The sequence below is a fragment of the Notamacropus eugenii genome, chromosome 5 (genome assembly GCF_028372415.1).
Source record: "Notamacropus eugenii isolate mMacEug1 chromosome 5, mMacEug1.pri_v2, whole genome shotgun sequence".
Classification (NCBI taxonomy): Eukaryota; Metazoa; Chordata; class Mammalia; order Diprotodontia; family Macropodidae; genus Notamacropus; species Notamacropus eugenii.
Window position 1 is genome coordinate 177,350,560 of NC_092876.1, and position 23,347 is coordinate 177,373,906.

General features: G+C 41.2%; 1 protein-coding gene across 6 annotated transcripts in view; it reads left to right on the forward strand.

The window, feature by feature from the left end:
• FLI1 (Fli-1 proto-oncogene, ETS transcription factor) overlaps positions 1 to 23,347 on the forward strand; it is a 164,667-nt gene that overhangs the window by 97,248 nt on the left and 44,072 nt on the right. For all 6 annotated transcript variants that reach the window (XM_072611555.1, XM_072611560.1, XM_072611557.1 and 3 more), the window contains 3 exons: positions 5,894 to 6,045; positions 12,150 to 12,353; positions 22,626 to 22,694. In XM_072611555.1, coding sequence (XP_072467656.1) covers positions 5,894 to 6,045; positions 12,150 to 12,353; positions 22,626 to 22,694 — 425 coding nt within the window. The remainder of the gene's footprint in view (positions 1 to 5,893; positions 6,046 to 12,149; positions 12,354 to 22,625; positions 22,695 to 23,347) is intronic.

The following is a 23,347-nucleotide window of genomic DNA, read 5'->3' on the forward strand; positions in this document are numbered from 1 at the left end:
AACTATCCCCTTCCTACATTTCTAGCTTTTTTTTAATTTAATTTTTTTCAGTGAACAAAAAACCAATAATCTCTTCCTGTTACCTCTCCCTTACTGAAAAAAAAGAGAGAGAAATAAAGCCCTTCCAACAAATGTTCATAGTCAAGCAAAACAAATTCTCTCAACGGCCACATCCAAAAAATATGTCTTCATCTGCTCCCTGAGTCCATTATATCTCTGCCTGGAGGTGGGTAGCATGCTTTCATCATCCCAGTGGAATCATGTTTGGTCCTTGCGTTGATGAGTTCTTAAATCTTTCGGAGTTGTTGGTCTTTGTGATGTTGTTGTTGTACACATCATTCCTTTCCAGTCTTCTTGTGCTTTTTTGTTGCTGTTCAGTCATTCAGCCATGTTGAATTCTTCATGATGCCGTGAGCCATAGCCCACCAGGCCCTGCTGTCCTCCACTCTCTCCCAAAGTCTGTCCAAGTTCATGTTTGTTGCTTCTGTGATGCTCTCATCCTCTACTTCTCCCTTTTCCTTTTGCCTTAAATCTTTGCCAACCTCAGGGTTTTTTCCCAGTGCATCCCCTCTTTTCGTTATATGGCCATACTTCATCTTCAGGATTTGACCTTCCAGTGAAAAGTCTGAATTAATTTCTGTAAGAATTAACTGATTTGATCCCCTTGCTTCCAAGGGGCTCTCAAAAGTCTTCTCCAGCACCATAATTCGAAAGCGCAGATTGTGCAGGGCTCAGCTTTCTTACACTTTCCCTACTCTTTTTCATGTACTGTAGGAGCTTGATACATTGGTCTAGTCAATACTTTTCCTACATGACACACCACCTCCCAATGCCAATCTTTTGTACTGGCTGCCTCTAATGCCTGGAATGCTTTGCCTCTTGCCTGTTAGCTTCTTGTAAGATTCAGCTCAAATTCTACCTTCCATAGGAGTCTTTGCCTGGTTTCCCAACCCCAACCTCCATTGCTAGTGCTTATTCTCTGAAGTTATCTGACATTTTACTTTTTGCATCTCATATGTACTTAGTTATTTGCATGAAGTCTCTCATTACCAGGACATAAACTCTTTGAGGGCACAGATCCTGTTTTTGCTTTTGTATCCTCAGTGTTTAGCCCAGTGCCTAGTACAATAGTAAATGCTAAATAAATGCTTTTTGACTGACTGCCCCCAAGATTTCTTTTTAAACTATAATAAACCTAGTTGTAAATTTGTGTGTCCAGATACGGCTTGTTGTTCAGTGGTGTGCCACTCTTTGTGAGCCCATGTGGGGTTTTCTTGGCAAAGATACTAGAGTGATATTCCATTTCCTTTTCCAGTGGATTAAGGCAAACAGGTTCAGTGACTTGTCTAGGGTCATACAGCTAGTGAATATCTGAGGCAGTATTTGAACTCAGGTCTTACTAACTCCAGGCCCAGCACTTTATCTGCTGGACCACCTAGCTGCCTCTACCTCTAGATGGGGCTACCCTGATTGTCACTGTCTCCATGCGGATTTGGGAAGGTGTAAAAGAGGATTTCTGTCTCTTTCACCAACCAGACAAGTGGTATTCTCAGTGCACAGAGCTCCTAATGAGACTTGCCTGGGATACTGATAAGTTAAGCGACTGGTCTAGGGTTCCAAAGCCAGGATATATCAGGGGCAGTTCATGAACCTAGGTCTTCCTGACTCCAGGTTCAGTGCTCTCCCCACCACACCATGCCACCTCTCAAAAAGTGAACCATTCAGATAGCAGGGGCTACAATTTTGCTTTTTATCCTTTTCCTCTTCTCCAACCCTTTCAATACTCTTGACCTATCTTAAATTACCTGCCATTTGGGAAATAAAAAGGCATCCATTCTTTAAGACTTCCTCTTTAAGTACATAAAAAAAGAGCTAGATGGAACATATATTTTGGAGCTTCAAGGGAATCTTAGTAATAATCATTCATTCTATTCCCTTCATTTAACAAATGAGGAAACTGAGGCCCTAAGAGACTAAGTAGTTTTCTTAAAATCACAGAGCCAGTCAGTAGCAGCCCTGAGATTGAGGTTCAGATTTATTGATCTTAGATTCAATGGTCATCTATATCACAGACCAAACAACAGGTCCCTTGTCTAGAGAGCCAGTCCAGGGTATTTCTTCTCCCCTGTTGCCCTGCCTTATATTTTTATCTCCTTCTCCCCTGCAATGGAGACAATTAAGTTGTGCCCTCTTTGCCCCCTTTGCCCAGCTCCATTATGGCAGCCCAGGGCCCTTCAATCACCTATCTTATTGCCACCAGCTGCCTGATGGCCCGACACACTCTGAGCTGCAAGCACAGGTCTCAATACCGATTAGCTGGCAGCGGCGGCCAGCTGAGGAACAAAACCCGCTTTTCCTCCCCTACTCCCTCCCTCTTGTTTTCATCGGGCCCTCTTCATCGGCTCCAGCTGCCTTGTTAAAGAGTTGCTTTTATGTTGTGCTTCACCTGTACCAGAAGCAATAGTTGTTCGGTGTGGTGGGAGAGGGAGAGAGGCTTGTGTAGTCTCAGGGGGATCACAATGCCTCCGGAGCTCTGAGAGTGGAGGGAGTCCTAGCAGTCGGGCAGGTAAATGTATGGCTTTTTTTCCCCTTTCTAAACAGTCTGAGTCTTCTAAAGCTAGATGACCAAAGTGGCTCTTGAAGGTGATGGTTGGCCCAAAAGAAGTGTTGTCTGTGATCTGGGGTTGGGACTTATCTTAAAGAACTTGGCTTTCCGGAGACTCTTAACTCTTAAACTCCTGAGTTGGGGATATAGGTGGTACCCATCAGCTCCACCCAACTAGTCAGCCACGAGGATGACCTTGAAAAGCAGTGGGGGCAGGTGTGTATGCAGTAGTGGGGGAGTAAGTAGGGAATATAGCAAACAGAAACAGAAGAACAAACTTGCCATATGTGTGTGAGGACTGTCCTACCATTATTACCGATTACAGAGAAAATGGGCACCTAACAGAAGTATCAAGTGTTTGCCAACATTTTTTTTAAGATACACTTTTCCCAGTCTCCGCTTCCCCCTTTCAGTACTGTTGATGATTTCCTAGTTCCTCTGATTCCCCTTGTTTGTAGGGGTTTCTTTTTTTTTTTTATCTTTTCCATGGAAGACCTCTCTATCTCCTATTAGAGGCAAGCTTCCTTTTCTCTAAAGTCTTTCAGGTCCCTCTTAGCAGAGCATAGTTTTCTTACCTGTAATTTGACCCTGTCCATTTCTTTTTCTCAGTCTCTGCTACAGGGACAACCCATGCAGTCAAGACTTAGCGTGTGTTGCCGGGAACAGCATGAAACATCTTCCACTAGCATCTTATTTTGGGCAGCTCCATAAATTTCGATTAGGATGGGAGGCTACTTTCCTCCTCTTGCTTCTCATGGGACTAGGTTTTAACCCAGAAGTCCCCAGAGGAATAGGTCAGAGGTAAAACCAGCTCCCCTACCACTACAAAAAGGGAGAAAGTCTGAAGTGCAGAGATCAGCTGGGAGAGTCCTTCCTCCGCTTCACACTTTCCTCCTATCCTTATAATTTCTGGAGATTTCTCTAATTCTGTTTAGACCCTCTCCCTTTGCACACAGGCAGGACCTGTTCAATTTCAGTCTTTTCCACTCTGCAGTTTTCCCCTAACCAAGGAAAAAGTCACTCTCCCCTGTTAAAGGCTGCCTGAAACTTCCAGCCCTCCGCTTTACTTGTTTTGCCTATAAGGTCTAAGAAGAAAGTGCCCCCAGTGTTAGGGGAGGGCAGGCCAACTCAAAGGCAGGCTCTTTCTAGGGTACTTCATCTCAAGTCAAGCCTTCAGCAGAAGAAGTCAATTCACCAAACTCTGGTAAAATAAACAAATAAGTAAAATAACCAAACAAAACAAAAAGCCTGCCGTGATGTGCTACTGCTTCTCTTAACGGCCGTGGGGACATTAAACCTTCAGCAATTTGGGACTCTGAAGGCTGGCTTTTGGGTCTCTGCCTGGAAAAACAGTAGGCGAATAGTAAAACCTTAAATTCTAACATGTGTAAGTTATACATCTTATTTTCATTTTCAGGCCATGTTTCCCCCTGTAAGACATCAGGAAAAAATTACCGTCTGACTTCTAATATCTCAGTGGAGCATTTATCTCCCAGCTATGATAAGTGATCTTCAATATTTTTTTCCCTTCAGATTAAGAAACAAATTCATTTAATTTTCTTTATTGAATGTGCTCAGACTTCCTCTACCCTGCCTGGGTCTTTGGGGTGCACTGTGCTATAATTCTTTCCCTCTGGGTTAGTGGCTTTTCTCCAGGTTGCCACATTTCCTCTCCTTTTTTAATTTTCTTTCTTTTTCTTTTTTCTTTCTTTTTTTGTGGCATTGCCACCACATTGATTGAGTGGCGATGGGGGCCCTGGGCTACATAACACCGTTTTAGACTGTCTTGAGATTTCATCCCCCTTTCATCTGCCAGCCTTTACAAAAATATGATGGTAAGCAGTGCCTGGGTCACTGGTAAGAACAAGGCAGACACATATGCCAGAGCTGGAAACTGTCTATCTGAACCTTATCTGAACTTCTTGGGTTTGAAACCTTGGTTGAGAGCCCTTGAGAAAAGCATCTCTCTTGCAAAGTTCCTTATTGGCTATAACCCTAGCAGCAGTAGCCTGTGTTTGGTCTTTGGTTTGGCTCTCCTTCTGCCCAGGGGGCTTCCCTTCTCATGGTGAGGCTGGGCAGCATGGGAGGAAAACCGTGGACTGAATTGGGAGTCCAGAGAAATAAGTGAGAGTGCTCAGTTATCCTACGTGGACTGAACCTCCAGGGATCAGTACTGAAGAGGCCAAGGCAAGTACTCTAGGTTCATGCATCTGCTGTTTGCTTTTGTGGTAAAACGGACAAGTCACTCTGACTATATCTGGGCATAGATGTCGCAAGATGTTAAGTCCTAATTGGGGCTTGTGTAATGAGTGACTCTGTTGTGTAACTTGCATTGCAAGTCGCTTAAGCATGTCGGCATTGTTTCCTTTGTGAATATTGCCCTTGAGGGCACAAAGGCCTGTAACTTTTATCTTACAGAAGACTGGGAATCAAGACTCCTGAGTTCTATTTCTGCCTCAGTTGACAGCCAGCTGTTGGGAAACTGATTTGTCACCGAGGCTAAGTCAGAAAACCTAGTTTCTAAACCCAGCTCTGACATTTACTAGGAGTATGATTCTGGGAAGCCATCTAAACTTAGTTTTCTCCTCTGTATAATGGGGAAAAGAATCCCTGAAGAAAAAGGTACTTTGTAAATTGTAATGTGTAATGTTAACTGTGAGTGTTCACTATCTTCTTCACCCTGGATCCTCAAAGCCTTGATCCATGGATCCCAAGCTCTGGCAGGTCCTCCCATATTGGAAAGGCTTGGAGCCCAGGTCTCACTGAAGACTGTATGCTTTGTCATCTAAGGTCCAGCCTGCCTAAATTCAGAGAAGCTCACTCTCAGCTTGCTGCAGAAGGATCAATTGTTTGCTCACAGCCACCCCAGAAGACCATCCACCAAGTCTTAGAGGGGACCCCAATTTGCATCAGTTGAGAGAGAATCCACACAGATTAAATTATAAATCCTTGAAATAATTGAACTATTTTAGTATCATTACTACCATTTGCTTGTCTAAATAACAGAGTTCATGTTGGGATTGAATGAGAAAATTATTCAAGATCATGCCATGAACTGTATTGTACTATACAGATTTAGAGTATTACTGTTATATCTGTTATCATTACTGATAATGAGAACATTGTGCCCAAAGGATTTGTAAAAAGTTGTGCATCTCTCTGAGAAATAGTAATGTGCATCTCTGAGCTTGCTGGATGGCTGCCTTCACATTTGAGTAGCCCCTCAGCTAGAACAGACTACAATGGTGACAACACCCTTACAGTATTTTTGTTTCCCTCCATTTTTAGGGAGTCTCCAGTAGACTGCAGTGTTAACAAATGCAGCAAATTAGTTGGTGGAAACGAGTCCAATCCAATGAATTACAACACGTACATGGATGAGAAGAACGGCCCCCCTCCTAATATGACCACCAATGAGAGAAGAGTTATCGTCCCTGCAGGTATTTTGAAAGGGGGATCTTCTTTCATTTATGGGCTTTAGTTTTGTATTCTCCTATGACAGCAGATAAAGGGTCAGAAAAGGCCAGAGAACATTGTATCATTTATATGGAGTTAGGAAGACATGAGCTCACATCCTGCCTCAAGCCACTTGCTTCCTGTGTGACCCTGGGGAAATTACTTGCTTCTCTCAGCCTCAGTGTCCTCCTCTGTAAAATGGGAATAACTGATAATACGTACTTTCTAGGATCGTCAGGAGAATCAAATGAGATAAGTAAAGTATTTTGCAAAATTTAAAGCATCATAAATATGCTAGCCACTATTAATATATCATAGCCACCACTACCTAGGGTACTGGAAAAAGGTCATAAGGGGGGAATTGCTGAGCTCCTCTTCTGTCCAACTCCGTTCTGAGACCGTGATGATATTATTAAGATCATCAACCACATATTAACAGTTATTATTAATTGGTCTGTAAGAAGGGCTGAAACCAGGCTGTCTGACTCTGAATGGCAGTAAATTTCAATACTTCTGCCTTAGTGGAAGGGTGGCAAAAGAAATCTGTTCTGTCCATCAGACTCATAATTTTTGGCATTTGTGAGTTCCACCTTTCCAAAATCAAAGCCAACTACTATTTTTATTTTAAAATAGAAACAACTATATTTAGCAAATGGAATATTTTAACATGTGTGTAATGAGTTAAGTCATGATTACAAAATAAACACATTTTCCTTGGTTTGGAGTTTTTATGGCTATGTTAGTCATATTATTTTGATTCTAATTATAATTAACTTTATTTTGATTCTAATTATTAGTGTCAAAACTAATCAGAAATGTTTATTAAGGCCACTATGTTAGGTGCTGAGGATACGGTGACAAAAATGAAAGACTTTGCCCTCAAGGAACTTTATTCTGTTGAGGGGGTACAACATGTACCCATACAAAGATGCACAAAATGTATAGAAAACAGTTATGGAGGGGTCTTTTGCTGATGGGGAAAGCAAGAATTTTGAAGGAAGCTAGGGATTCTAAGAGGCAAAGATGAATGGGGACTACATTCACATCTGGCATGGGAGACAGCCCATTGGGAGGCATAGAGATGGAAAATGGAAGGTCTTGTAGAGGGAGTTACAAGCAAATAAGTTGACAGGACTGTTGAATGTATGAAAGGGAATAGTGTGCCCTAAGTCTGGTAAGGTGGATCAGGGTCAGATTGTGAAGCAATTTATAAGCTGAATATAGAGTTTATGTTTAATCCTTGAGGTGATAGGGTGCCACTCATGGTTTGGGTTTTGTTTTTTTTTTTTTTGGTTGTTTTTTTTTTAAAGCAAAAAAATGCCATGGCCACACCTGTGTTTTAAGAATATCACTTTGACAAATGGGTGGAGGATAGGGGAAGCAAGGAGACCATTAAAAATGTCATTCAACAAGCAGACCCATTGACTGGACACACTGCTAGTCTATTGTCATGATCCAAGCAAGTTTACTTGGCCAGTCAGCAAAGAATCTTAAACTTCATCATGGGGGCTTTCAATTTGATGGAAAGAATTCCATCTTAACTTACCCACTCATAATTGTGAGTGATGTGAAATTTTAGAGTGGGATGCTGGGAGAAGTTAAAATGTATCTTACCAAAGAAACCTTTCATTAGAGAGAGAGCACCTTAACCAATTGTAAGAGTTTAAGTGCAGTTATGCCTAAATGCAGGGAAAAGCATTAGATGCTCCTTTACAAGAGCCATGAAAATGAAGAAAGGCCCATGGAAATTCTGTATAAAAAAATCTAACTGAAATACATTATCAGATCTGAAGAACTTAGCTTGGCTGAAAGAAGTTTAAATGTATCCTGCCATTTTCCTATTTCGTTTGGGTTTAATATTCATACAAACCTATATTTAAGCTCTTGAACAAAGGGTTTTAGGCAGGTGTAGATGGAGCCAAGTCTGATAGGGTAGGGGAAGAGGGAAAGGCCTTGGAGAAACATGGGTGGGGCCCATTTGAGTTTTATGGGTCTGACAGAATCTTATAAACTATTTGCAAGGAATGTTAAAGTTCCTTTGCCTTTCATGATCCTATTACTACCCTTGGTCGTCTGTCTCTCTGCCACTCTTGGAATTCATTAGAATGTTTATATCCTGTTCTCTTATATACGTCTGTAGGCCAAGTAAAACTGTCTTTCGCTCAAACAGAGTGTTGGCACTAAGGTAGGTTTAAAATGAAAAGCCAAGTCACCGTGTCCCACCTAAAATCAAAGACTGATCTCCTCAGGCCCTCGTTGTAAGTTGTTACTGAGCCTATCCTTATTCCCATCCTACCCTCACAATTCTGAGAGTTCAGAAAACTAGCATCCTGGGTTATCTCACCCCAGGACATAGTATCACAGAAACAAAGTCAGAGGGGAACGTGGTAGTCAGGTAGACTCCTGTTCCTGTGTTCAAATCCAGCCTCAGACACTTTCTAGTTGTATGATCCTGGGCAAGTCACTTAACCCTGTTTGCATCAGTTTCCACATCTGTAAAATGAGCAGGTGAAGGAAATGGCAAACCACTCCAGTATGTTTGCCAAGAAAACCCCAAATGGGATCATGAAGGAGTCAGACGTGACTCAACAACAGCAGGGAAATCTACTATTTCCCAAGGTAATCTATCCTACATATACATAACTTTAATTCTTAGGAAGTTTTTCTTGATTTCAAGCCTAAATTTGCCTCTGTGAAATTTCCACCATAGCTCCTGGTTCCAACCTCTGAAGACCAAGCAAAATAGTCTAATCTCTCTACTACATGGTAGATGTTCAAATACTTTTAGACAGCTACTGTGTTTTCCCCTTAAGCCCTCTCTTCTCTAGCCTAGGCCTCCCCATTTCTTTCAAAGGAGCCATATATGGCATGGACAAAAGGCCCTTTCCCATCCCGGCTGCCCTCCTCTGGACACTCTGTAGCTTAGCACCCAACCATGGTGCCCAGAAATTAACACAATAGCCCAGATGAGGTCTGATCGGAGCAGGGTACAGCAGGATTATCACCTCTTCCCTTTGGAAGCTATGCATAGTCCAATATTACATTGATTTTTGGGCTGCCACATTATACTATTAACACCTGTGGAGCCTGTAGTCCAAATAAGGCCTCAGATCTTTTTCAGACAAACTGCTATCCAAACAGGTCTCTCTCATCTCACATTTGTGAAGCTGATTTTGTGAAGCTGCATGTAAGACTTTACAGCTACTTCAAATGGATTTCATTGTATTAGATTAAGCCCAATGTTATAGCCTGTCAAGATTTTTAAAAACTATGATTTCTTTATCCTGTGTGTTAGCTACCTCCCCCAACAAAGATTTGTAGCAATTACAAATTTGATAGATCTATATGAAAGCCACGGTTGTCAGAGAAATATTTGGAATCAACAGTAATTACCATCTCATTTCGGGTAATAGTATACATAATATATATGGATATATTATAATATATAGTAGTATATCATAACAAAAACTAATAGTTAACCATTACAGAGTGCCTTAAGTCTTGCAGAACACTTAGCTATCTCATTTTGATTCCATGGTTCTGAGGAATCCTGCCCAGAGGCCTATTGACTCACAGCATGGCCCCAGAGCATAATCTGGTACTGCATTTTCCTGATGACCCACTCTTCTTTCATGTTTAGTGAGTTTGGGAGAAAGTAGAAAAAAATAAATGTAGGTTTTAGATCTAGAGATAGAAGGGATCTCAGGTACCATCTGTCCCAGTCTCCTCATTTTAGAGATAAGGAAACTGAGGCACAAAGAAGTTAAGTGATTTGCTCAAGGTCCCAAAAGTGGTAAGCCTTAGAGGCAGGATTTTCATCAAGGTCCTCTGGCTCCATAGCCAGTACTCTCCCTACTGTTCTATGCTGAACATAATTGTCTTTCTGTCTCTAAAAGTTCTGTCTAGTCACTTGTTCCTTTAAGGTAAAAAAAAGAAGTATGTTTGCCCTCTCATTTTGTGAGTCCATCTCGTGAGTCCATGTCAGTGAAATAGGAAGCTTAACATGGAATTCACTGGCTCTTCTGGCATTGGCCAGATCTTTAAGCATCATTCAGATGTCACTTTGGTGTAGCTCAGGTCAGCTTCTTGGGCACCAGGGAGAGAGCTCCTCATCCATGCAAGTCTACAAATCAAGGCAATAAACTATCTGAAAACAATAACCTGGATTTATAGTTCCATTTTTAGACAGATATAAATGAAGGTGCTAATTAATCATCAGCTTTAAGCTTAGATCAGAAGAAACCAAATCTAAATCATTCAGAAAATGCATTTGGAAGAGTTTAATATAATCCAGAGTGAAAGATTTATAAGTCATTGTACTGCTGAGGGGGAAAAATAATATTGTGACAGTGTCCAAAAGTAGGTGGGGAGAGAATGATAAAATAATTCGAACTATAGTGTGCAAAATGGAGTGCAGGGCACTATATGGTATGATTACACAAAGTGGGGGATTAAGAAGAGCAAAGATCAGATGAAAGAATATCTGCTTTAAGCTTCTGTGAAACTGAGCAACAGAGGAATATTTTCTTCAGAGTTCTGAAACAGTTATTAGGTTGTTTTCACCTGCCCTGGGCCCAATCTTCTTGATTGCTTCTGGATATCAAATAGAAAAAATACCCAGGTAAGAGTCAGAGGGAAAGTGGGGGGGGGGGGCAGAGAGAGACACAGAGAAAGACACAGGGAAAGAGGGATAGAGGGGGAGAAAGGGAAAGAGAGATGGAAAGATGGAGAGATAGCAAGGGGAGAAATAAAGAGATGGAAAGAGAGAGGGAGAGAGAGGAAGAAAGAGGGGTGAGAGAGGGAGGAAAGAGAAGGAAAGAGAGAAGAGTGAAACAGAGAGAAGAAAGTAAGGAGGAAGGTAGAGAAAGGAGAGAGAGGAAAGGGTGAAGGAGAGGGAGGAGGGGAGGAAAGAAAGCATATGCATGCAGTGTGGCTTTTGGAGGAGTTATATTTTTTGGCAAAAGAACAGGGTAACTGCAGAGGTCAGGTAGATTGGTGGGGGCAAGAAAAGGAAACTTAAGACATTTGCTGAATGGGGCAGTCCCTGTGGGGAGTTGAGGGGGAGTCGTACCCCACAGGAGGCCGGAAGATGGTTGTGTGCTCTTGAGGAGAGCTGGTGCTAGAAGGTGGGATGATGCCAAGGAACAGAAAAGCAAAAAGAAGAGAGAGAACAAATCATGTTGCATTCTGTTCCTTGCCTCTTGGGTAGCAATAGTGATGCTACAGGAAATAAGGATTCTTAGCCACAGGGGCAGACTGTGGGATTCTTGTAACTGGTTTGCAAGTAAGAAGCTCCCTTCCTCCCCACCCCCAATCCTTGACTTGCTAAGAGTAGATTTAAAAATCCCAGTGTGGCAAAAATTCTTAGTCTTTTTATTGCTATATTGTTATTCAGTGCTAGTCAATCAATCAGTATTTATCACATGCCTACTGTGTGCCAGACCTACAGTGCTTAGAGCCTTAAAAGGAAACCCATTCCCATACCTGAGGTTTTTTTATGTCCAGCAAAGCAGTCCAATGCTTATAGGACTTTAGTTCATCCATGAGTTTTAGCTGAGTGTTTGGGATGATCTGGAGGAAAAGAAACCACACCCCAGGCTTATCTCAAAGGTCTCAGCCTTAGGATGTGAAGTTGGAATTGCAGGCTATGTGCCTGATTTTCTTCATTCGTCCGAGACCTCTAAAGTATTCTGTGACCACCATTAATATTTCCAAGCTATCCGTTGTTCATGTTTTGTTGGTACTTGAGGCAGACAGGGGAGAAGGATGATGTCTGTGAGCCAGTGTTTATTTTCCTTTTCATGCTGTCACTTCCTAGGCCCAGCCTAGCAACAGCTCTCCTAAAAGTTGAAAGAGTCTCCTGTCAAGTTTTAGAAAGAAGTGTCTAAGAAGCTCCCCACAGTACTAAGTGGTTCAGGCAGCTCCAGATGTGGTCCCCAGATGGGTGCTATTGGAAAACCCATCTGGGAACAAAAACTTTCCCCACTGGAGAAAGGCTTCATGGAAATAGAGCAAATGAATGGATGGTGAGGCGGCTCTTTTGGCTAAGCAGACACCATTTGCTAACTCTGTTTTCTTCTCCATCTAGATCCGACCCTGTGGACTCAGGAGCACGTGAGACAGTGGCTGGAGTGGGCAATAAAGGAGTATGGCTTGATGGACATAGACACAACCTTGTTCCAGAATATGGATGGCAAAGAACTGTGTAAAATGAACAAGGAGGACTTTCTCCGAATCACCTCCCTGTACAACACGGATGTGCTGTTGTCACACCTTACTTACCTCAGGGAAAGTAAGTGCTTTGCCATCTCTTGGGGGTGTTGGTGTGTGTGTGTGTGCTGGCCTTCAGGAGGTCAGACAAGGAGCTTCTCTAGGAAAGTAACATTAGGTTCTAAGTGGTAAGCCTTAGCTTATGGTTATGCTTTTATAGGTTTTGTGAATGGTCTAGTTCCGTAGATAGATTTAATGAAAGGAACTTCACTGTCTTGGTAGCAGTTTGTGATGGACATTGTTCTTGAGGAAGCATCACTTTTTCCCTGTAAAATTACCAAGGCCACATTGGCTCCTTAAGACGCTGCTGAGGGCCAGACATAGTTCCATATGTAAGGAAAATAGTGTCAAGTGTCTTCTTCACAGAAGGGCATGACCTAAGCAAACAAGGAAAAGGAATGGGTTGGGAGTAAGGAGGAGACCTCTAGAAGGGCTGCAGGCTATGAGGCTGTTATTTTCATTTTTCTAGGTGGATACCCTGACTGGGGTTTTGCTGAGTAGTTATTTAAAAGCCACACAGGAAACTTTCCAGATGTGTGGATCTAAGATTCTCAGTTTTGAATAGTTCCTAGGTACCCTGGCAACATTGTCTCCTTTTCCAGCCTGCCCCCACCTTCTCACTATTACTCTTATTACTGCTGGCTATAGACAGCTCTGAGCTAACTGCACACTCTCTTTTAAAAAAAAAATCAGCAAGTGTTAAAGGCGTAATAACCTATGAGAGAACCCAATTGAGGTAGACACCATGATGTAATCAAAAGAATTGAAAGAGAACTGAAAGGGGGAGGGCTTCAGAGGGAGCTGCCCAGTGAGTAGCTTTTAGCACTTTGCATTAGGAACTTTCCTATTTGTAGGATTCCTTAGCAACTATCTTTTTGAATTTTGTACCACAAAATAAAATGCATTCTAGACCCAGAAAGTTCCTCCAACAAGGCGTTTTGCTTTTATTCGACTAATAAACTGAACCAGCATTCTCTATAAAAAACTCAAACCAGGTGGAAAAAACAAAACAAAATAACCACTCTGATTTGGCCCCTTTGCATTTTTCCTTTCATGGGACCTTTAAATGCTCTTCAGTATTTCCTAGGCCTCTGATGTGCCATTTCTCTGTCTCACACTGTAATAACATACCAGCCAGAAATAGGAATAATAGAGTTTGTATTCTCTAAAAACAAAACAAAAAGTGACCCAGTGTCTAGCAATAGCCTTTCAGGTGTTAATATAAAGTACAGACACACACACACATACACACACACACACACACACACACACACACACACACACACACACACACACACACACACACACACACACACACACACACACACACACACACACACACCAAAACTGCACCTTCACATAATAGAGTTTGCCTTCAACCTCATTCTTCCTTTGTTTCGTAACTAGTATTTAGATAACACTTTAATGTTCACAAACTACCTTATAATTATTCCCATTTGATCCTCACAACACTAAATGCTCTTATTATTCCCGTATTACAGATGGACACACTGAGGCAGAGGTGAAGTGATTTGCCCAGGAACCCACAGCTAGTATTTGACAGTGGATTTGAACTTATGTCCTCCTGACTCCAGGTCTATCTACTGCATCACCTAGCTACCTGTTGCTTAGCTATATTATTAGAGAGTCTAGGCCAGGTGAGGAGAACCTACCACATGTGGCATCGAGGTTAAAGGCGTTGAGAGACACAGCACTAAAAACAATTAGGATCACATAATGTCCGAGACAGAAGGAACTTTAGGTGAGAAATTATTCAGTTTAACCCCAATGCAAATAGAAACACTCTCTTCGATATTCCTAATAAGTGATTGTAAAGGCTTGGCTTGAAGGTCTCCAGTAAAAGAAAACCCAAGGTAGCTCATATCACTTTTGTACAGCTTGAATTGTGAGGAAGTGTGCTTAGCACAGTGCTTGGCACACAGTAAACACCTGACAGATGATAGTTGAATGACTCCCATTGAGCCTAAATCTGATTCTACAATTTCCCCCATTGTCCCTAGCTCTGCCTTCTGGGACCAAGCAAAGCAAGTCTAACTGGTCTTCCAGATAACAGCCCCTCAGACGCTTGAAGACAACTATTCTGTTCCCTGAAGACTTCTCCATTTTTTCCAGCCAACCCTGACTTTGTACATTTTCCCATTCTGGTCACCTTCTTCTCAACAAGTTCCAGTTGGACAATGTCCTTCCTAAAATTAGGTGTATAGTACTGAACATAGTCCTCCAGATGTGGTCTGACCAAGAGGAAGGAAGAAAGCTTCCGAATGCTCATCTTCCTGACTCTAGATACTATCTCTCTCAAGGTAACATAATTTAAGAAAGAGAACAGTTATCCTTACCAACTATGTCTTTCATCTGATTTTCCAGGGGTATCTTATGTAGTATCAAGTACATCTGTCAGGTAAACCTCAGCTGTAGGAGGAAATAAACATGTATTGCTGTTAAAAGGTACTCTATGTTGACTCAGTATATAACACTTGAGTACCATGGTGAGAAATACCCCTTTAAGTGAAAATGTATTACTTGCTAAACATATACTGACTTCATTTGAAAAGTTCATTTGTTCCCATTTGGTTCCTTGAGTTATCTTCTTGTTGTCAATCCACTCCAAAACAAAAATCAAGGGGTCTCACCCAGTGATTTATGGGTTCAAAGCATGATTACTAAGGAAAGAATCATCAGCCCTTGTTGAAAAGATCCCAAGAGGAGAGGATAATGACGTAGATGTACAAACCCTTTGAGAGACCAGTCTTACATTGAGCTACCCTTAAAGGAAACAAGTAAGATTCACTAATTTTTTAAATTTGTTTTTCTGATGAGCTTATTCTGGTTCCCAGCACTAGGAATATCATTCTCACTCCTCAACTTCTAACCTCTTGATTCCTTCAGTTTTGGGTTTTGCTGGGTAGCAAGTTAAGATGCCTAAATGTCAACTTCCATGGAGGAGAGGTAAAGGAATAGGAGAAAATTCTTTCCGGGCAGCTGTGCTCTTCTCTGCTGTCCCAGTTGTTGGGAATTCCCCATTGTCAAAACACCTTTAAATAGTTTATTGTTTTTCTGGACTTATTTCCAGCGGATGTTTGTGTTAATGGAGGGAGGTCAATACTTGGGAGAAGGAAGGTATTTTTGGGAGAGGTTATTTCTTGCGCTTTGTCATTTGGGGGTGAATTAAAGGGAATTCAAAGGAGTCACATGCTTCCACTTTGGTATGATGTGGGAGAAAAATATCTGAAATATTCCCCTATACCAGTGGAGGAGTTTCTGAGGGGGCCCAAGGAGAATCAATAGTGAGAATGAGTGAGTAAATAAAACTCGAATAGAGAACTTTGCTTTTGCACAAGGTCTTCTAGTTGAGATGCTACGCAGAAGAATCTATCTTCTGGTCTTCAGTATAGAACAGGAATCAGTTAGGGTAAGACTTTTCTTCTTGCATTAAGATCAGGCTGTTCTGAGAGACCTTATCCATCCATCCATTCAGTATTATTCAGTTTTCCAGGGTACAGAATCATAGAAACATAAATTTAGAAGTAGAAGGGACTTTGGACAGGTCATGTAGTCCATGTTATAGATGAGAAAACCAAGGCCCAGAGAGGTAAAATGACTTGCCCAAGATCACCATAGGTATTAACTCAGTTCCTTTGACTCTGAATCCAGTACTTTTCCACTCTACCACCCTATAGTAGGGATGGAGTAACATGTGACTGGAGCAGCTAAAATCACTGCCTAATGTCTGCCTTCTTTGGATTTGCTCAGTCTGCCTTGGAAGATCCCCCCATTTTTCCTGATATTCAACCCAGTCCAAAATGAGTTGACAGATACAAACACATCTGTTTATCCACCTATCAGTCCAAACATACGTAGGTAGAGTACATACATAGTCTCATGATCTCTCAAAGTGAAATAGATCTTTCATCATTTATGACCAATTTAAACTCTACTTGAGAAACTCAAACTTCCCAGAACAATTACAGATTGGCCTCAGTCCACCTCAGTTTTTAAAGGTAAACAATGACTCCCAGACAAGTAATTAAGTGTCAGTTTCTGGGTATGTATGTGGTGCCCCCTTGTGGACAAGATGTGGAAATCATATTACTATTCCCATTGTACAGCTGAAGAAACTGAGTCCTTAGAAAGGTCAGTTAATTTGTTCATTGTCAGAAAGGGGTGGTGGTGGTAGCAGAACGATACTTAGAATTCATGTGTTTCAATTCCCTTTATGGTAGCTGTTTGCACCCTATCTCAGTTTAATAGTTTAGAGACTATTATGATAGAAAACTGAATTAAGGAAATAAGCTTTGAAAGATCTCTTCTTGTGTTCTCACTGTCTTTAAAATGTCCTTATACTTCTATCCAGTTCTCAAGAACAAGCTGCTTTTCCCACGGTGTATTCTGCTTTTTTATTCACACCAAGGGATAACTTCTTTTCAAAAGCTTTTCATTTGGCCTCCTAGAATGAAAAAGATTAAACCAAACCTGTCAGTGCAGCTAGCCCTCTCTCTCTTCTCCACTGCTTTGCAAAGGCTGGAGATAATTGGTTGATGTACTCTCTCATACTTATCCCATTTGGCAAAGGTCACATTGATAGGAGGCAGGCTTCAGGGAAATGAGGTTTAGATGTAAGTGTGCCAAAGTTGGGATGTACTTCAAAAGCAAATCAACTGTCACATACTAGAAATTCACTCTTTAGGCCGCTGGGGGGAGTTTTGTGATGTTTGGGAGAAGGGAAGCATCTGGTTGGGCTGGAACAACAAGGGGAGGAAGGCAGGAGAGAAAAGAATCCATTTACTCTGATTACACAGAAGGATTTGGACAGGGTTATGTGAGTGTCTGAGCCTGACGTTTTTCACAAACACTAAGTCACTATATTTCCAAATGGGGGCAACACAAGAGAAATAAATGCCTTGTGTAGCAAGAAGGCATTAGGAAAGATATCTCCCTCCATTTCCATTTTTAATTTAAACTTTAATGGAAAACACGTTTCCTATTCTGTGGCATTCCCACCTGCAACCTCAGACTGCCGGGCAAAGGTGATGGCTCTGGGCAATTAAGTTGGTGATGCTTTATCCTTTCCAGCAACATTACACCAAGGTTTGGACTATTAAAAGAGTTCAAGATGAGGGGTGAGGGGAGGAGGGGCCCAGATTTGTCTCATACTCAGTGGGTTTGTCAAAGTGGTTGAAATGCATAAGCCATATTCCTGAAATCCCTGTTGGGGATTTCAACCCCCTCAGCCCTGTTGGAGCCATCTCAAAGTGAAGGAGGGGTGGCAGAAGTCAAACTTGATAAACAGATTGGAGGTACCAATCTATTTTAAGTAAGAGATATAGAGCTGTGTTGAAATGCCAGGAGAAAAAATTTGGGGAACCAAGTATTTCTTTTGCTGCTCTGTGCAATGGAAGTCTAAGGGACAATTCAGGTAAAATAGAATGTAAGTACCTGGAAGGAAACCTGTTTCATTTTTGCTTAACACAGTTTCTTGTGAATTTCTTCTTTTTTTGTTGGGATCTATTTGATTGTTACTGGGAATTACTAAAAAGTAATTCTTAATTAGGAATTACTAAAAAAGAGAAGTTGCCTCTACCAATGTAGGTGAGTCACTTCTTTGCAATTTGTAGTGCTAGAGGCTGGCTTGGGGGAGCTGAAAAGGTTAAATTATTTGCAATATGTGTCAAAGGCAGGACTGAACCCAGGCCTTTCTGACTCCAAGGCTAGCTCTCTCTACTCCCTGGGCAAAGCTGCCTCCAGATGCAGATGCCTGACAGATAGGAGGTGTTTAATAAAGGTTTATTCATTCAATCACCACTTCAAAGATTAGCCATAGCAGTTGCTCCCCTCTCCCAGTCTCCAAACACAGTCCCCAGTCTCAGCCAGACTCAATAAAGATGTCAGAGACTCATGCTATTGCAAGGTCTATTCTAACCAGCTACAAAATTTGGCCTCAGTGAAACTTGTGGATATATTTAAATGGCGATTGCCTCTGGGGATAGTCTTTGTGACTCACTCAGGCATACCCCGAATAGTGTTGGTTCAATCAGTGTTGTTTTACAAAAATGTTTCTGAAACATTATGAAAGACCATTACTTTAACATTTGAGGGAAAGAAGAAAGAATGGGGCAGGTTGTTTGTTGTATCCCTTAACCCTCTTCCTGTTCCCCAGTCCTCCAGGAGTCTCTGACTTTTCTTGTGGACTCCCCAAGAAGGAGACTTTCACTTCACTTGTGTTCCTATGGAACTGAGTGCCTCCGTAATATGACAAACCAAAATTCTGTTTCCGTGGAATCAATGACTGATGTTAGGTTGACTTTGCCTGTAGTTCAGCCACCAGAGAAACTGATTTATCTTCCTTCTGGTCACATGGAAAACCTGGAAAAATCCATTTCAGTGCTATCTTAAGCCATGGTAAACATGTATTAAGTGTCTACTCAAAACTGGGGAAAGCATCTCATCCTCAAAGCTTTTCCAACTTGTTAGGGGCTAATAAAAAACCTTGTTTCCCACTGGCATAGCCTTTTAGAACTCTGGATCATCTTCACACCATGATGAGGCATCAGAATAGGGCTTTGGTAGAGAGCTGGATTTAATTAAGACTTGCATACTTAATGAGATCATAATCTAGTAGGGTAACACAACATATTCACAAATAATTGCATTGTAAAACTATAATATCCTTGAGAGCAGAGACCATGTTGGGGGGGGGGGGTGTCTTTGTTTCCATAGTGCTAAGGTCTATGTGACTTGAGACAAACTTGGGTGACTTCAATATAAGTACAATGTTCAGAATGATGGAAAATATAATCTCGTTGTTGTTCTCTGTCTTGGAGTATTGTGATCAGTTCTGGGAGCTCTATTTTAAATAGAACATTGAAAAAATTGGAGCATCTCCAGATAAATACTACCATGATGGTGAATAAACTCAAAATCATGCCACACAGGATCAGTTGAAAAAAAGATGACAGGGTGTACACAGTAACTGTCTTCTGTCACCAAAGTTGTCAAGGGAAGGGAGAAGAAAGGAATACACAGTTATAAAGCACCTATTATGTGCCAGGCACTAATCTGCACACTTTATAAATATTATCTCATTTGATCCTCATAACAAGCCGGGGAGGTAGGTGCTATTATTATCCCCATTCTACAGTTGAGGGAAACAAGCAAACAGAAGTTAAGTGACTTACCCAGGGTCTCAATGCTAGTAAGTGTCTGGGGTAGAATTTGAACTCCGGTCTTCCTGACTCCAAACCTGATATTCTCTCCACTGCACCTCAGGCAGGTAAGAATTATATAGGAGGAGAAGGGGGATGAAGGGGCTACATCAGAGAAAGGAGTACTCACACCAAGGACATCACATAGACAGCAAAGAAATGCATATGGAAATATCATCAGACCTACCCTGCCTGACCTCAGGGAGAAGAAGTAGGACCAAGTTACAGGGAGTCACTTTTTGAGTTACTAGAAGGAAGGAGCTAGAGCTGTTCAAAGCTAGACTTGACTTCCTCAGGGGCAGTGAATTTTCCATCACTGGCAGTGTTCAAAGAAAGTCTGGATGACTATTTCTCAGAGATACTGTAGTGGACTTGTGATTCAAGTTGGATTGATCTAAATGAGCTCTTGGGTTCTGTGATGGAAATTGTTTTTATTGGTAGGGACTTTGGTAGCCTAGGCATTCAGTAATACATCAATGCTGAGCCAAATTCCACATGAAATTTCCCAGCATAATGAGCCTCAAGTAATATGGAATGCAATAGGCACAGATTTGGCAAATAACATCAGAGTGGGCAGCAGTGGGAATCCTACCACTTCTTAGCAAGTTCATCTAAGAAAAGAGAGTATTGTACCTCCCTGGCCCCCAAGAACTTGTTAGACAAGGATTAGGAGGAGACAACACTAGTTTTTCAGGAAGAAGGCTAAAACACTCTGTACTCCCCTGCTAGCCCTTACAGGAAAGGCAATCTTTCTAAGAGTGAAACTTGAACCAAAAATAGTCTTTAGGGCAAAATCCTTTTCCTAGGTAACCATGAAATATGTATTTCATGCAAGCTTTAGGGAGGTCAAAAAACTCTTTCTCTCAGTGCTTTCTGAGAGTTTCCTGTGGAATTCACATATGCCCGAAGAAGAATTTTTCACTAAGGGGAAAATTTAATAAATATGGTTTATCTAAGCTTTGTGCTCTCTGCTAAACCTACACTAATGATACGGCATTTTTTCCCTCAGAGACCATCATTATTCTTTCTGTGCTTCAGCAGTGAAGTTTTGAAAGTTATAGGGAGAAAGAAGCAGGGAGAAAAAGGCTTAGACAAAAAGGAGACAGGAATCCTTGGTTCAATTCTTGACGGTTCTTTCTTTTTGCTTGTGTAAGGGACCTCCAGGGCCATTCGGAACCTTTTTTCCAGGTGGTTAGTGTCCTTCTTCTTACAATGGTACTACTTAATAACACTGATGCCAGCCCAGAGAGGAAGGTGGTCTAACGTACAAATATAGGCTAACTCACCCATAGGGCTTTTATTGGCTGCTCTTATCATTATGCTCTCCCACGACTACAATCGTTCTGTAATCTCCTCCATGCTGGTAGTCCCTTCCTGCCCATCTTTTGAGGCCCTTGTCCCTATCTTCCTTATAATTCCACCTCAGAGGGTTCACTCTATGAAGGCCTTCTTTTCATTCTCTAGACGTTGCATAGATGGCATGAGTCATCCCACACATTTGTGGTGGTCTTTCCATTCATGCCTTTCTCTGAGGACATCTCTTCACTGCCTTGTCTGCACGGTTCCTGTATTGTACATGGCTACAGCCTGTTCACCACCACCCTGCCTCTCCAGTGCCCTTTGGGTGATCTTCTATTAATATAGGTCTTTATTCCTACTCAGGGGACATCATTTTGACGTTGTATCCGTGTAAGAATGCCATATTGTGATAGACTTGTAATTGTATTCATTTATTTTTTGAGAAAGGAAACAACTGCGTACACCTTGTAGACAGTCTATCCCTTTCTTAAACTGAGAAAATACCTGTGACTTATAAGAATCTTCTCCTCACCTTTCCACTCCTCATTCACTGGGTAGAGTGTTGAATATGGAGTCAGAAACATTGAAATTCAAATCTAGCCTCAGGTACTTACTAGTTTTACGGCCATGAGCAAGTCACTTTTAACCTTTGACTGCCTCAGTTTCCTCACTTGTAAAATGGGGATAATAATAGTACCTACTTTCCAGGGGGTTTTTTCGAGGGGGATTAGATAATGTTTTTTAAAACACTTTGCAAATTTTGAAGCGTTATGTATAAACGCTAGCTATTATTAAGTGGCATTCATTTGAGAAAGGGGCTATATACCGAGGAGTCAGCTAAATCTCTTTAAATCCCCTTCTCTTATATTCTAAAACTGCATTAATTCTTGATCCTTTTCTCTGAAGTACACAACCATCAGCCTGTGACCAGCAGATGTAGAATTGTTATTTTCACAATCTGAGACAGTTTAGCCAAGATCCCATTCCATGTACTAAAATCCTGATTCCTAAATGTGTGTCTTCCAGCCATCATAAGCCAAGAAAAGACTGCTCAGAAATGCCTTCTTGGTCTTAAGAAAAACACTAGGTCCTTCATTGAGCAGTGATTCCCAACCCTGGTCTTGCAACATTTCAACATTCTCCAGGGATGTCCCAAAATTCTCGAGAATTGATCAAAATAAAATGATTTTGGATTCACTTTATAGGACAAAATAAATGTATGCTATACTTGAAAACTTCAAGAATCTGTGATCATGTTAGAGAAAAAAGGAGGAGAAGATATAAAATTTTAAGCAAGCATTATGGTTGTGCCAGTAACAGGCATCAGTACACCAGTGAGGTAGGAGAGGAAAATTACTGCTTACTACAGTTTGGTAATCTCTCCTGAAGAAGTCCACAAGGTGACGAGAAAGTGACTTTATATTAGTTTACCCCTTGTCCTCCATTCTAGTCTGCTCATCACCTAGGCATCATGCCACTAGAATGGCCACATTATTAAAAGGGGATGTTATTTGTGAATTTAGTCTTTCTCCAAGATCCTCAGAATTATGATCATTTGTCCCTGCCCTGAATTAACATGAGAACCAAATAACATCCATGAACATTCTAACACCAAGCCTGAATAACTGCTCTAACTATAACTCGCAAAAGGTAGCATGAGTACAATTCCAAATTAATGATTAAAAATAATTAATTTTGCCCCAGTCAATCATATTTCTGTACTTTTTGCCTCTAGATAGTCTGTCATTTATAATTTTGTTTCTCTGTCTTTACAGGTAGCTCACTGCTAGCATATAATACTCCCTCCCATACAGACCAGTCCTCAAGACTGACTGCCAAGGAAGGTAAGTTAGCTTTTCTTTTCCTATTTTGCATGCAACAGAGAATTTCGTGAAGTATCAGAAAGAGTGTGGAGTTATGAGTTTGTGATCTAGTCACTGACTGTATTTTCTTCATCCATAGAGCAATTCCCTATTTGTGCCAACATCTGTGAAAATATAACATGGGAAGCTTTGAGTGACTTTAGTGGCAATGTGCTAAAAAAGTTATAACATGGGTATATCACTCAATACAAAATGATTTATTTTCTTTATAGGAATTAAAACATTTCTATAACAAGTTGAAGCTATATTAACCTAATTTTTAAAAGTTCTTCCTCCTCTCCATCAAAAAAGCATATGGAGTGATTTTTGCCCCTCGGGAATATGGAAAATATTAAGGTTGCCTTTCTATCTGTCTTTATCTCTGATCCTTTCCTTTCCCTCTCTTTCCCAAGCTGTCTCTCTTGAACAAATAACAAAAAAGAATTGCAGCATATGTTTTATTATTTGTTGTTCTTAGGATAGTATATACCCCTAGCCAGGAACAGGTGAAGTGAGTTGTGTGATTCAGATTGAAGCTTTTCTGTCTCTTTTCTTTAGGGATAAAGAAAAACTAAGACCAGAAAGTTCCCATGACTTTCAAGGCCCCAACCTTAATAGAATGAGTCAGAGCTCAA